The sequence below is a fragment of the Diorhabda carinulata genome, chromosome 7 (assembly GCF_026250575.1).
Source record: "Diorhabda carinulata isolate Delta chromosome 7, icDioCari1.1, whole genome shotgun sequence".
Classification (NCBI taxonomy): Eukaryota; Metazoa; Arthropoda; class Insecta; order Coleoptera; family Chrysomelidae; genus Diorhabda; species Diorhabda carinulata.
In genome coordinates, this window is record NC_079466.1 from 14,025,534 (window position 1) to 14,037,922 (window position 12,389).

At 32.5% G+C, this 12,389-nt stretch overlaps 1 protein-coding gene across 1 annotated transcript in view; it reads right to left on the reverse strand.

The window, feature by feature from the left end:
• Positions 1-12,389, reverse strand: part of LOC130896816 (low-density lipoprotein receptor-related protein 4) — a 61,272-nt gene that overhangs the window by 19,644 nt on the left and 29,239 nt on the right. The window contains exons 16-18 of the mRNA XM_057805142.1: positions 1,243-1,393; positions 1,027-1,188; positions 758-973 (exon numbers count right to left, since the gene is read on the reverse strand). Of these exons, the coding sequence (XP_057661125.1) occupies positions 758-973; positions 1,027-1,188; positions 1,243-1,393 (529 nt within the window). The remainder of the gene's footprint in view (positions 1-757; positions 974-1,026; positions 1,189-1,242; positions 1,394-12,389) is intronic.

Here is a 12,389-nt window from a genome sequence, read left to right on the forward strand (position 1 = left end):
CATTATACCGACAATTTTCTCATTATAAATCAAACACCCAGTATATAAACAAGTATTTTGAAAAAATCAATCATTTGGGTCATCTAATTTTGAAATTTTGCTACCTTATACAGAGTGTTTTACGAAATACAGCCAAGTTTATTAGCATTAACGTTATTAGATAGAATTAGTAGTTTAAATGTACAACGTCATTTAAAACATTTAAATCTATTGGAGAGAATTGGTAGTTCAAATAAATAGGGTGATTTAATACGTTTTAATTACAAAGAATTAGTAGTTCAAATGTTCAAAGTGAATTAAAACAATCGTTCCATAGAAACTTGACATTGTACCGACAATTTTCTCATTATAAATCAAACACCCAGTATATAAACAAGTATTTTGAAAAAATCACACTCTTGGGTCATCTAATTATGAAATTTTGCTACCTTACACAGAGTGTTTTACGAAATAGAGCCAATTTTATTAGCATTAACGTTATTAGATAGAATTAGTAGTTCAAATGTACAAGGTGAATTAAAACATTCGTTCCATAGAAACTTGACATTATACCGATAATTTTCTCATTATAAATCAAACACCCAGTAATGTAGTGTTAAGTGTAAGAAGTGTGTTCAATAGGAATACTGAACATCCTGTTTACACTACACCAACACTTTTGTGAGTTTTAGTGTAGTGTTAAGTGTAAACAGTGTGTTCAGTAACAGAAACCTTCTATTTAGAGATTTTTGCTTCGAGAAATCGAAGAACTACTTACCTAGAAGGATTTTTCGTTCGGTACCATCCAGGTTAGAATATTCGATGCTTCTTGTACCACCGTCAGTCCAATAAATTTTACTGGTTAGATGATCGACTGCTAAACCATTAGGCCATGTTAGATTATTACTAGCTATTATCAGTCTATTGGTACCGTCCATATTAGCTCTCTCGATTTTGGGACGTTCTCCCCATTCCGACCAAAACATATAACCACCTAAAATACTCGAATTAATTTTTTTTTCGATTATATATATATTTCGTAAATACCTTGAGGATCAACTACAATATCTCTAGGTTTATCTAAATCTTCCCATATGAGTAAGGATCTCAAAGTACCATTGGAATTAGCTACTTCGATTCTATCTGTACCGGCATCTGTCCAGTATATTTTATCCGTTGCCCAATCGAAAGAAATACCAGCGGGAGAAACTGAAACGATTATAAAAGAATTAATAATGATATCTATCTAAAGTTATCACTTACTTATATTTTGATGTATCAAAATTTCTTGGAACGTTCCATTCCAAAACGCCCTGTTTATAGAATTTCTTTCCACGTCCGTCCAATAAATAAAATCGTTTTTCGAATCCCATGCAATAGCTACTGCTGATTTAATACCATCTACCGGTATAACCTGGAAATAAACTCGATTGTATCAAAAATTGATCTACCTTACACACAACTACGAAATTTCTAAGGAATTGCCACAAATTAGAAGTAGAAATTGTTCAACAGAAGGTGTTTAATTGAAGGAATCCCACAGCTACATTCAAATTAACCTTATACTAGGTAAACTATGCTTACAGTTAGTATCATTGTAAACTGGTACTTGAATAATTTTTTGGGGGATCATTTGGTAAAGATCTGCTTTGATTAGTTACATTTACTACTTACAGTATCAACAAATGGTACCTGGATCCCCCCAAGATAGAAAAACCCCCTTGGAGTTATCTCGATCTTCTCTAGTAAAGATCTGCTCCAAGTAATTACATTTTCTGTGAACTCAACTTCTGACAGATCAATCAAATCTGCAGAGACCAAGAAATGATATTTATTGAATATAAACAAAATTAACCATCTTTTTACATACCATAACATGGTAAGAAATAGATAAAAACGATTATGGGACATTTGCTATAAAAAAACTTCACGAAGAAATCCTTTGAAACGATTAGCCTCACGTGGAAATCGCTAAAATCAAAATGTATCAACAAATGGTACTTGGTTGCATTTTCCCCATGATTTTATTGCCTACAAATCAGTTATACTGATACCTAGAGCTCCCCAAGATACAAAAACACCCTTGGAGTTGATACTATTTGGATTTGTTTGACATATATTTGTAAAGATCAGCCCCAAGTGACTATATTTTCTGTGAACTCAACTTTGGAAGGATCAATCAAATCTGCAGAGACCAAGAAATGATATTTATTGAATATAAACAAAATTAACCATCTTTTTACATACCATAACATGGTAAGAAATAGATAATAAGGATTGTGGGACATTTGCTATAAAAAAACTTCACGAAGAAATTCCTTTGAAACGATTAGCTTCACGTAGAAATCGCTAAAAACAAAATGTGTCAACAAATGGTACCCGGTTGCATTTTCCCCATGATTTTTTTGCCTACAAGTCAGTTATACTGATACCTACAGCTCCCCAAGATACAAAAACACCCTTGGAGTTACCTCTATCTTGGAGTTGATACTATTTGGATTTGTTTGACATATCTTTGTAAAGATCAGCCCCAAGTGACTATATTTTCTGTGAACTCAACTTTGGAAGGATCAATCAAATCTGCAGAGACCAAGAAATGATATTTATTGAATAGAAACAAAAATAACCATCTTTTTAGATACCATAACATGGTAAGAAATAGAAGAAAAAAACTTTTCAGGTACAATACACGGTATTTAATGAACCCTTATATCTTGTACCGTCTCAATGTGAGTATAATGATATTCTTTTTCACTTATTTTTACCTTGCTTATTTCAATTTTCTCTTGATGCCAGAATATCATTCTTAACTCCCTTAACATGCTATTTCTTCATTTTCTCTTATTATAAGTCTTCTGTTACTTATTTTTTTTACTATCCTTTCTTGCGCCTTTTGCTATATTATTTCGAACAATCTCAGATGTATCGCACTTCGAATGTTATCTCTTCTCATCTTTATCATATTTGATTTTTGTTTCAATTTATCTGTCATTATCAACGTTTCTGTATTAAATGTAACTATTAGTTCAACTTATTTTTTATAAACTTGTGTTTTATTTTCTTTGGGCACATCTGCTTTCCTAAGTAAAGTATTTTTCATAAGTATTCTATGATGTCTTTCTTTCTCCATGTCTTTCTCTAAATTTCCATCTTCTGGTATAACTGAACCCAAATATTTGGACTTGTTTGATTTGAATCTTATTTCCCATCCATTGCATATTCTTCTTGACTCTTCCCCTATTATTATGGTCTTTGTTCATCCACATCTTTTGTAGCTTTCTTCAATGTTTCTATTACTATTTTCTTTGTATCTTTGACTGCTTCATCTATAACCATCACAAACAATAATGAACTTAAGATACATCTTTGTTTATCCACGTCTTTTGTAGCTTTCTTCAATGTTTCTACTACTGTTTTCTTTCCTTTTCTTCTTCGTATCTCTGACTGCTTCATCTATAAACACCACAAACAATAATGACCTCAAGATACATTTTTTTTTATCCACGTCTTTTGTAGCTTTCTTCAATGTTTCTACTACTGTTTTCTTTCCTTTTCTTCTTCGTATCTCTGACTGCTTCATCTATAAACACCACAAACAATAATGACCTCAAGATACATTTTTGTTTATCCACGTCTTTTGTAGCTTTCTTCAATGTTTCTACTACTGTTTTCTTTCCTTTTATTCATCGTATCTCTGTCTGCTTCATCTATAAGCACCACAAACAATAATGAGCTCAAAATACTTCTTTGTTTATCCACATCTTTTGTAGCTTTCTTCAATGTTTCTACTACTGTTTTCTTTCCTTTTCTTCTTCGTATCTCTGACTGCTTCATCTATAACCACCACAAACAATAATGACCTCAAGATACATTTTTGTTTATCCACGTCTTTTGTAGCTTTCTTCAATGTTTCTACTACTGTTTTCTTTCCTTTTCTTCTTCATATCTCTGACTGCTTCATCTATAAACACCACAAACAATAATGACCTCAAGATACATTTTTGTTTATCCACGTCTTTTGTAGCTTTCTTCAATGTTTCTACTACTGTTTTCTTTCCTTTTCTTCTTCGTATCTCTGACTGCTTCATCTATAAACACCACAAACAATAATGACCTCAAGATACATTTTTGTTTATCCACGTCTTTTGTAGCTTTCTTCAATGTTTCTACTACTGTTTTCTTTCCTTTTCTTCTTCGTATCTCTGACTGCTTCATCTATAAACACCACAAACAATAATGACCTCAAGATACATTTTTGTTTATCCACGTCTTTTGTAGCTTTCTTCAATGTTTCTACTACTGTTTTCTTTCCTTTTCTTCTTCGTATCTCTGACTGCTTCATCTATAAACACCACAAACAATAATGACCTCAAGATACATTTTTGTTTATCCACGTCTTTTGTAGCTTTCTTCAATGTTTCTACTACTGTTTTCTTTCCTTTTCTTCTTCGTATCTCTGACTGCTTCATCTATAAACACCACAAACAATAATGACCTCAAGATACATTTTTGTTTATCCACGTCTTTTGTAGCTTTCTTCAATGTTTCTACTACTGTTTTCTTTCCTTTTATTCATCGTATCTCTGTCTGCTTCATCTATAAGCACCACAAACAATAATGAGCTCAAGATACTTCTTTGTTTATCCACATCTTTTGTAGCTTTCTTCAATGTTTCTACTACTGTTTTCTTTCCTTTTCTTCTTCGTATCTCTGACTGCTTCATCTATAACCACCACAAACAATAATGACCTCAAGATACATTTTTGTTTATCCACGTCTTTTGTAGCTTTCTTCAATGTTTCTACTACTGTTTTCTTTCCTTTTCTTCTTCGTATCTCTGACTGCTTCATCTATAAACACCACAAACAATAATGACCTCAAGATACATTTTTGTTTATCCACGTCTTTTGTAGCTTTCTTCAATGTTTCTACTACTGTTTTCTTTCCTTTTCTTCTTCGTATCTCTGACTGCTTCATCTATAAACACCACAAACAATAATGACCTCAAGATACATTTTTGTTTATCCACGTCTTTTGTAGCTTTCTTCAATGTTTCTACTACTGTTTTCTTTCCTTTTATTCATCGTATCTCTGTCTGCTTCATCTATAAGCACCACAAACAATAATGAGCTCAAGATACTTCTTTGTTTATCCACATCTTTTGTAGCTTTCTTCAATGTTTCTACTACTGTTTTCTTTCCTTTTCTTCTTCGTATCTCTGACTGCTTCATCTATAACCACCACAAACAATAATGACCTCAAGATACTTCTTTGCTTATCCACATCTTTTGTAGCTTTCTTCAATGTTTCTACTAGTGTTTTCTTTCCTTTTATTCTTCGTATCTTTAACTGCTTCATCTATAACCACCACAAACAATAATGAACTCAAGATACATCTTTGTTTGTCCACGTCTTTTGTAGCTTTCTTCAATGTTTCTACTACTGTTTTCTTTCCTTTTATTCTTCGTATCTTTAACTGCTTCATCTATAACCACCACAAACAATAATGAACTCAAGATACATCTTTGTTTGTCCACGTCTTTTGTAGCTTTCTTCAATGTTTCTACTAGTGTTTTCTTTCCTTTTATTCTTCGTACTTTTAACTGCTTCATCTATAACCACCACAAACAATAATGAACTCAAGATACATCTTTGTTTGTCCACGTCTTTTGTAGCTTTCTTCAATGTTTCTACTACTGTTTTCTTTCCTTTTCTTCTTCGTATCTCTGTCTGCTTCATCTATAAGCACCACAAACAATAATGAGCTCAAGATACTTCTTTGTTTATCCACATCTTTTGTAGCTTTCTTCAATGTTTCTACTAGTGTTTTCTTTCCTTTTATTCTTCGTATTTTTAACTGCTTCATCTATAACCACCACAAACAATAATGAACTCAAGATACATCTTTGTTTGTCCACGTCTTTTGTAGCTTTCTTCAATGTTTCTACTACTGTTTTCTTTCCTTTTCTTCTTCGTATCTCTGACTGCTTCATCTATAACCACCACAAACAATAATGACCTCAAGATACATCTTTGTTTATCCACGTCTTTTGTAGCTTTCTTCAATGTTTCTACTACTGTTTTCTTTCCATTTATTCTTCGTATCTTTAACTGCTTCATCTATAACCACCACAAACAATAATGAGCTCAAGATACTTCTTTGTTTATCCACGTCTTTTGTAGCTTTCTTCAATGTTTCTACTACTGTTTTCTTTCCATTTATTCTTCGTATCTTTAACTGCTTCATCTATAACCACCACAAACAATAATGACCTCAAGATACATCTTTGTTTATCCACGTCTTTTGTAGCTTTCTTCAATGTTTCTACTACTGTTTTCTTTCCTTTTATTCATCGTATCTCTGTCTGCTTCATCTATAAGCACCACAAACAATAATGAGCTCAAGATACTTCTTTGTTTATCCACATCTTTTGTAGCTTTCTTCAATGTTTCTACTACTGTTTTCTTTCCTTTTCTTCTTCGTATCTTTAACTGCTTCATCTATAACCACCACAAACAATAATGACCTCAAGATACATCTTTGTTTGTCCACGTCTTTTGTAGCTTTCTTCAATGTTTCTACTAGTGTTTTCTTTCCTTTTATTCTTCGTACTTTTAACTGCTTCATCTATAACCACCACAAACAATAATGAACTCAAGATACATCTTTGTTTGTCCACGTCTTTTGTAGCTTTCTTCAATGTTTCTACTACTGTTTTCTTTCCTTTTCTTCTTCGTATCTCTGTCTGCTTCATCTATAAGCACCACAAACAATAATGAGCTCAAGATACTTCTTTGTTTATCCACATCTTTTGTAGCTTTCTTCAATGTTTCTACTAGTGTTTTCTTTCCTTTTATTCTTCGTATTTTTAACTGCTTCATCTATAACCACCACAAACAATAATGACCTCAAGATACATCTTTGTTTATCCACGTCTTTAGAGCTTTCTTCAATGTTTCTACTACTGTTTTCTTTCCTTTTATTCATCGTATCTCTGTCTGCTTCATCTATAAGCACCACAAACAATAATGAGCTCAAGATACTTCTTTGTTTATCCACATCTTTTGTAGCTTTCTTCAATGTTTCTACTAGTGTTTTCTTTCCTTTTATTCTTCGTATTTTTAACTGCTTCATCTATAACCACCACAAACAATAATGAACTCAAGATACATCTTTGTTTATCCACGTCTTTAGAGCTTTCTTCAATGTTTCTACTACTGTTTTCTTTCCTTTTATTCATCGTATCTCTGTCTGCTTCATCTATAAGCACCACAAACAATAATGAACTCAAGATACTTCTTTGTTTATCCACATCTTTTGTAGCTTTCTTCAATGTTTCTACTAGTGTTTTCTTTCCTTTTATTCTTCGTATTTTTAACTGCTTCATCTATAACCACCACAAACAATAATGAACTCAAGATACATCTTTGTTTATCCACGTCTTTAGAGCTTTCTTCAATGTTTCTACTACTGTTTTCTTTCCTTTTATTCATCGTATCTCTGTCTGCTTCATCTATAAGCACCACAAACAATAATGAGCTCAAGATACTTCTTTGTTTATCCACATCTTTTGTAGCTTTCTTCAATGTTTCTACTAGTGTTTTCTTTCCTTTTATTCTTCGTATTTTTAACTGCTTCATCTATAACCACCACAAACAATAATGAACTCAAGATACATCTTTGTTTATCCACGTCTTTAGAGCTTTCTTCAATGTTTCTACTACTGTTTTCTTTCCTTTTATTCATCGTATCTCTGTCTGCTTCATCTATAAGCACCACAAACAATAATGAGCTCAAGATACTTCTTTGTTTATCCACATCTTTTGTAGCTTTCTTCAATGTTTCTACTAGTGTTTTCTTTCCTTTTATTCTTCGTATTTTTAACTGCTTCATCTATAACCACCACAAACAATAATGAACTCAAGATACATCTTTGTTTGTCCACGTCTTTTGTAGCTTTCTTCAATGTTTCTACTACTGTTTTCTTTCCTTTTCTTCTTCGTATCTCTGACTGCTTCATCTATAACCACCACAAACAATAATGAGCTCAAGATACTTCTTTGTTTATCCACGTCTTTTGTAGCTTTCTTCAATGTTTCTACTACTGTTTTCTTTCCATTTATTCTTCGTATCTTTAACTGCTTCATCTATAACCACCACAAACAATAATGAGCTCAAGATACTTCTTTGTTTATCCACGTCTTTTGTAGCTTTCTTCAATGTTTCTACTACTGTTTTCTTTCCATTTATTCTTCGTATCTTTAACTGCTTCATCTATAACCACCACAAACAATAATGACCTCAAGATACATCTTTGTTTATCCACGTCTTTTGTAGCTTTCTTCAATGTTTCTACTACTGTTTTCTTTCCTTTTATTCATCGTATCTCTGTCTGCTTCATCTATAAGCACCACAAACAATAATGAGCTCAAGATACTTCTTTGTTTATCCACATCTTTTGTAGCTTTCTTCAATGTTTCTACTACTGTTTTCTTTCCTTTTCTTCTTCGTATCTTTAACTGCTTCATCTATAACCACCACAAACAATAATGACCTCAAGATACATCTTTGTTTGTCCACGTCTTTTGTAGCTTTCTTCAATGTTTCTACTAGTGTTTTCTTTCCTTTTATTCTTCGTACTTTTAACTGCTTCATCTATAACCACCACAAACAATAATGAACTCAAGATACATCTTTGTTTGTCCACGTCTTTTGTAGCTTTCTTCAATGTTTCTACTACTGTTTTCTTTCCTTTTCTTCTTCGTATCTCTGTCTGCTTCATCTATAAGCACCACAAACAATAATGAGCTCAAGATACTTCTTTGTTTATCCACATCTTTTGTAGCTTTCTTCAATGTTTCTACTAGTGTTTTCTTTCCTTTTATTCTTCGTATTTTTAACTGCTTCATCTATAACCACCACAAACAATAATGACCTCAAGATACATCTTTGTTTATCCACGTCTTTAGAGCTTTCTTCAATGTTTCTACTACTGTTTTCTTTCCTTTTATTCATCGTATCTCTGTCTGCTTCATCTATAAGCACCACAAACAATAATGAGCTCAAGATACTTCTTTGTTTATCCACATCTTTTGTAGCTTTCTTCAATGTTTCTACTAGTGTTTTCTTTCCTTTTATTCTTCGTATTTTTAACTGCTTCATCTATAACCACCACAAACAATAATGAACTCAAGATACATCTTTGTTTATCCACGTCTTTAGAGCTTTCTTCAATGTTTCTACTACTGTTTTCTTTCCTTTTATTCATCGTATCTCTGTCTGCTTCATCTATAAGCACCACAAACAATAATGAACTCAAGATACTTCTTTGTTTATCCACATCTTTTGTAGCTTTCTTCAATGTTTCTACTAGTGTTTTCTTTCCTTTTATTCTTCGTATTTTTAACTGCTTCATCTATAACCACCACAAACAATAATGAACTCAAGATACATCTTTGTTTATCCACGTCTTTAGAGCTTTCTTCAATGTTTCTACTACTGTTTTCTTTCCTTTTATTCATCGTATCTCTGTCTGCTTCATCTATAAGCACCACAAACAATAATGAGCTCAAGATACTTCTTTGTTTATCCACATCTTTTGTAGCTTTCTTCAATGTTTCTACTAGTGTTTTCTTTCCTTTTATTCTTCGTATTTTTAACTGCTTCATCTATAACCACCACAAACAATAATGAACTCAAGATACATCTTTGTTTATCCACGTCTTTAGAGCTTTCTTCAATGTTTCTACTACTGTTTTCTTTCCTTTTATTCATCGTATCTCTGTCTGCTTCATCTATAAGCACCACAAACAATAATGAGCTCAAGATACTTCTTTGTTTATCCACATCTTTTGTAGCTTTCTTCAATGTTTCTACTAGTGTTTTCTTTCCTTTTATTCTTCGTATTTTTAACTGCTTCATCTATAACCACCACAAACAATAATGAACTCAAGATACATCTTTGTTTGTCCACGTCTTTTGTAGCTTTCTTCAATGTTTCTACTACTGTTTTCTTTCCTTTTCTTCTTCGTATCTCTGACTGCTTCATCTATAACCACCACAAACAATAATGACCTCAAGATACATCTTTGTTTATCCACATCTTTTGTAGCTTTCTTCAATGTTTCTACTAGTGTTTTCTTTCCTTTTATTCTTCGTATTTTTAACTGCTTCATCTATAACCACCACAAACAATAATGAACTCAAGATACATCTTTGTTTGTCCACGTCTTTTGTAGCTTTCTTCAATGTTTCTACTACTGTTTTCTTTCCTTTTCTTCTTCGTATCTCTGACTGCTTCATCTATAACCACCACAAACAATAATGACCTCAAGATACATCTTTGTTTATCCACGTCTTTAGAGCTTTCTTCAATGTTTCTACTACTGTTTTCTTTCCTTTTCTTCTTCGTATCTCTGACTGCTTCATCTATAACCACCACAAACAATAATGACCTCAAGATACATCTTTGTTTATCCACGTCTTTAGAGCTTTCTTCAATGTTTCTACTACTGTTTTCTTTCCTTTTATTCATCGTATCTCTGTCTGCTTCATCTATAAGCACCACAAACAATAATGAGCTCAAGATACTTCTTTGTTTATCCACATCTTTTGTAGCTTTCTTCAATGTTTCTACTAGTGTTTTCTTTCCTTTTATTCTTCGTATTTTTAACTGCTTCATCTATAACCACCACAAACAATAATGAACTCAAGATACATCTTTGTTTGTCCACGTCTTTTGTAGCTTTCTTCAATGTTTCTACTACTGTTTTCTTTCCTTTTCTTCTTCGTATCTCTGACTGCTTCATCTATAACCACCACAAACAATAATGACCTCAAGATACATCTTTGTTTATCCACGTCTTTTGTAGCTTTCTTCAATGTTTCTACTACTGTTTTCTTTCCATTTATTCTTCGTATCTTTAACTGCTTCATCTATAACCACCACAAACAATAATGAACTCAAGATACATCTTTGTTTTTCCACGTCTTTTGTAGCTTTCTTCAATGTTTCTACTAGTGTTTTCTTTCCTTTTATTCTTCGTATTTTTAACTGCTTCATCTATAACCACCACAAACAATAATGAACTCAAGATACCTCTTTGTTTGTCCACGTCTTTTGTAGCTTTCTTCAATGTTTCTACTAGTGTTTTCTTTCCTTTTATTCTTCGTATTTTTAACTGCTTCATCTATAACCACCACAAACAATAATGAACTCAAGATACATCTTTGTTTGTCCACGTCTTTTGTAGCTTTCTTCAATGTTTCTACTACTGTTTTCTTTCCTTTTCTTCTTCGTATCTCTGACTGCTTCATCTATAACCACCACAAACAATAATGACCTCAAGATACATCTTTGTTTATCCACGTCTTTTGTAGCTTTCTTCAATGTTTCTACTAGTGTTTTCTTTCCTTTTATTCTTCGTATTTTTAACTGCTTCATCTATAACCACCACAAACAATAATGAACTCAAGATACATCTTTGTTTGTCCACGTCTTTTGTAGCTTTCTTCAATGTTTCTACTACTGTTTTCTTTCCTTTTCTTCTTCGTATCTCTGACTGCTTCATCTATAACCACCACAAACAATAATGACCTCAAGATACATCTTTGTTTATCCACGTCTTTAGAGCTTTCTTCAATGTTTCTACTACTGTTTTCTTTCCTTTTCTTCTTCGTATCTCTGACTGCTTCATCTATAACCACCACAAACAACAATGACCTCAAGATACATCTTTGTTTATCCACGTCTTTAGAGCTTTCTTCAATGTTTCTACTACTGTTTTCTTTCCTTTTATTCATCGTATCTCTGTCTGCTTCATCTATAACCACCACAAACAATAATGAACTCAAGATACATCTTTGTTTGTCCACGTCTTTTGTAGCTTTCTTCAATGTTTCTACTACTGTTTTCTTTCCTTTTCTTCTTCGTATCTCTGACTGCTTCATCTATAACCACCACAAACAATAATGACCTCAAGATACATCTTTGTTTATCCACGTCTTTAGAGCTTTCTTCAATGTTTCTACTACTGTTTTCTTTCCTTTTATTCATCGTATCTCTGTCTGCTTCATCTATAAGCACCACAAACAATAATGAGCTCAAGATACTTCTTTGTTTATCCACATCTTTTGTAGCTTTCTTCAATGTTTCTACTAGTGTTTTCTTTCCTTTTATTCTTCGTATTTTTAACTGCTTCATCTATAACCACCACAAACAATAATGAACTCAAGATACATCTTTGTTTGTCCACGTCTTTTGTAGCTTTCTTCAATGTTTCTACTACTGTTTTCTTTCCATTTATTCTTCGTATCTTTAACTGCTTCATCTATAACCACCACAAACAATAATGAACTCAAGATACATCTTTGTTTTTCCACGTCTTTTGTAGCTTTCTTCAATGTTTCT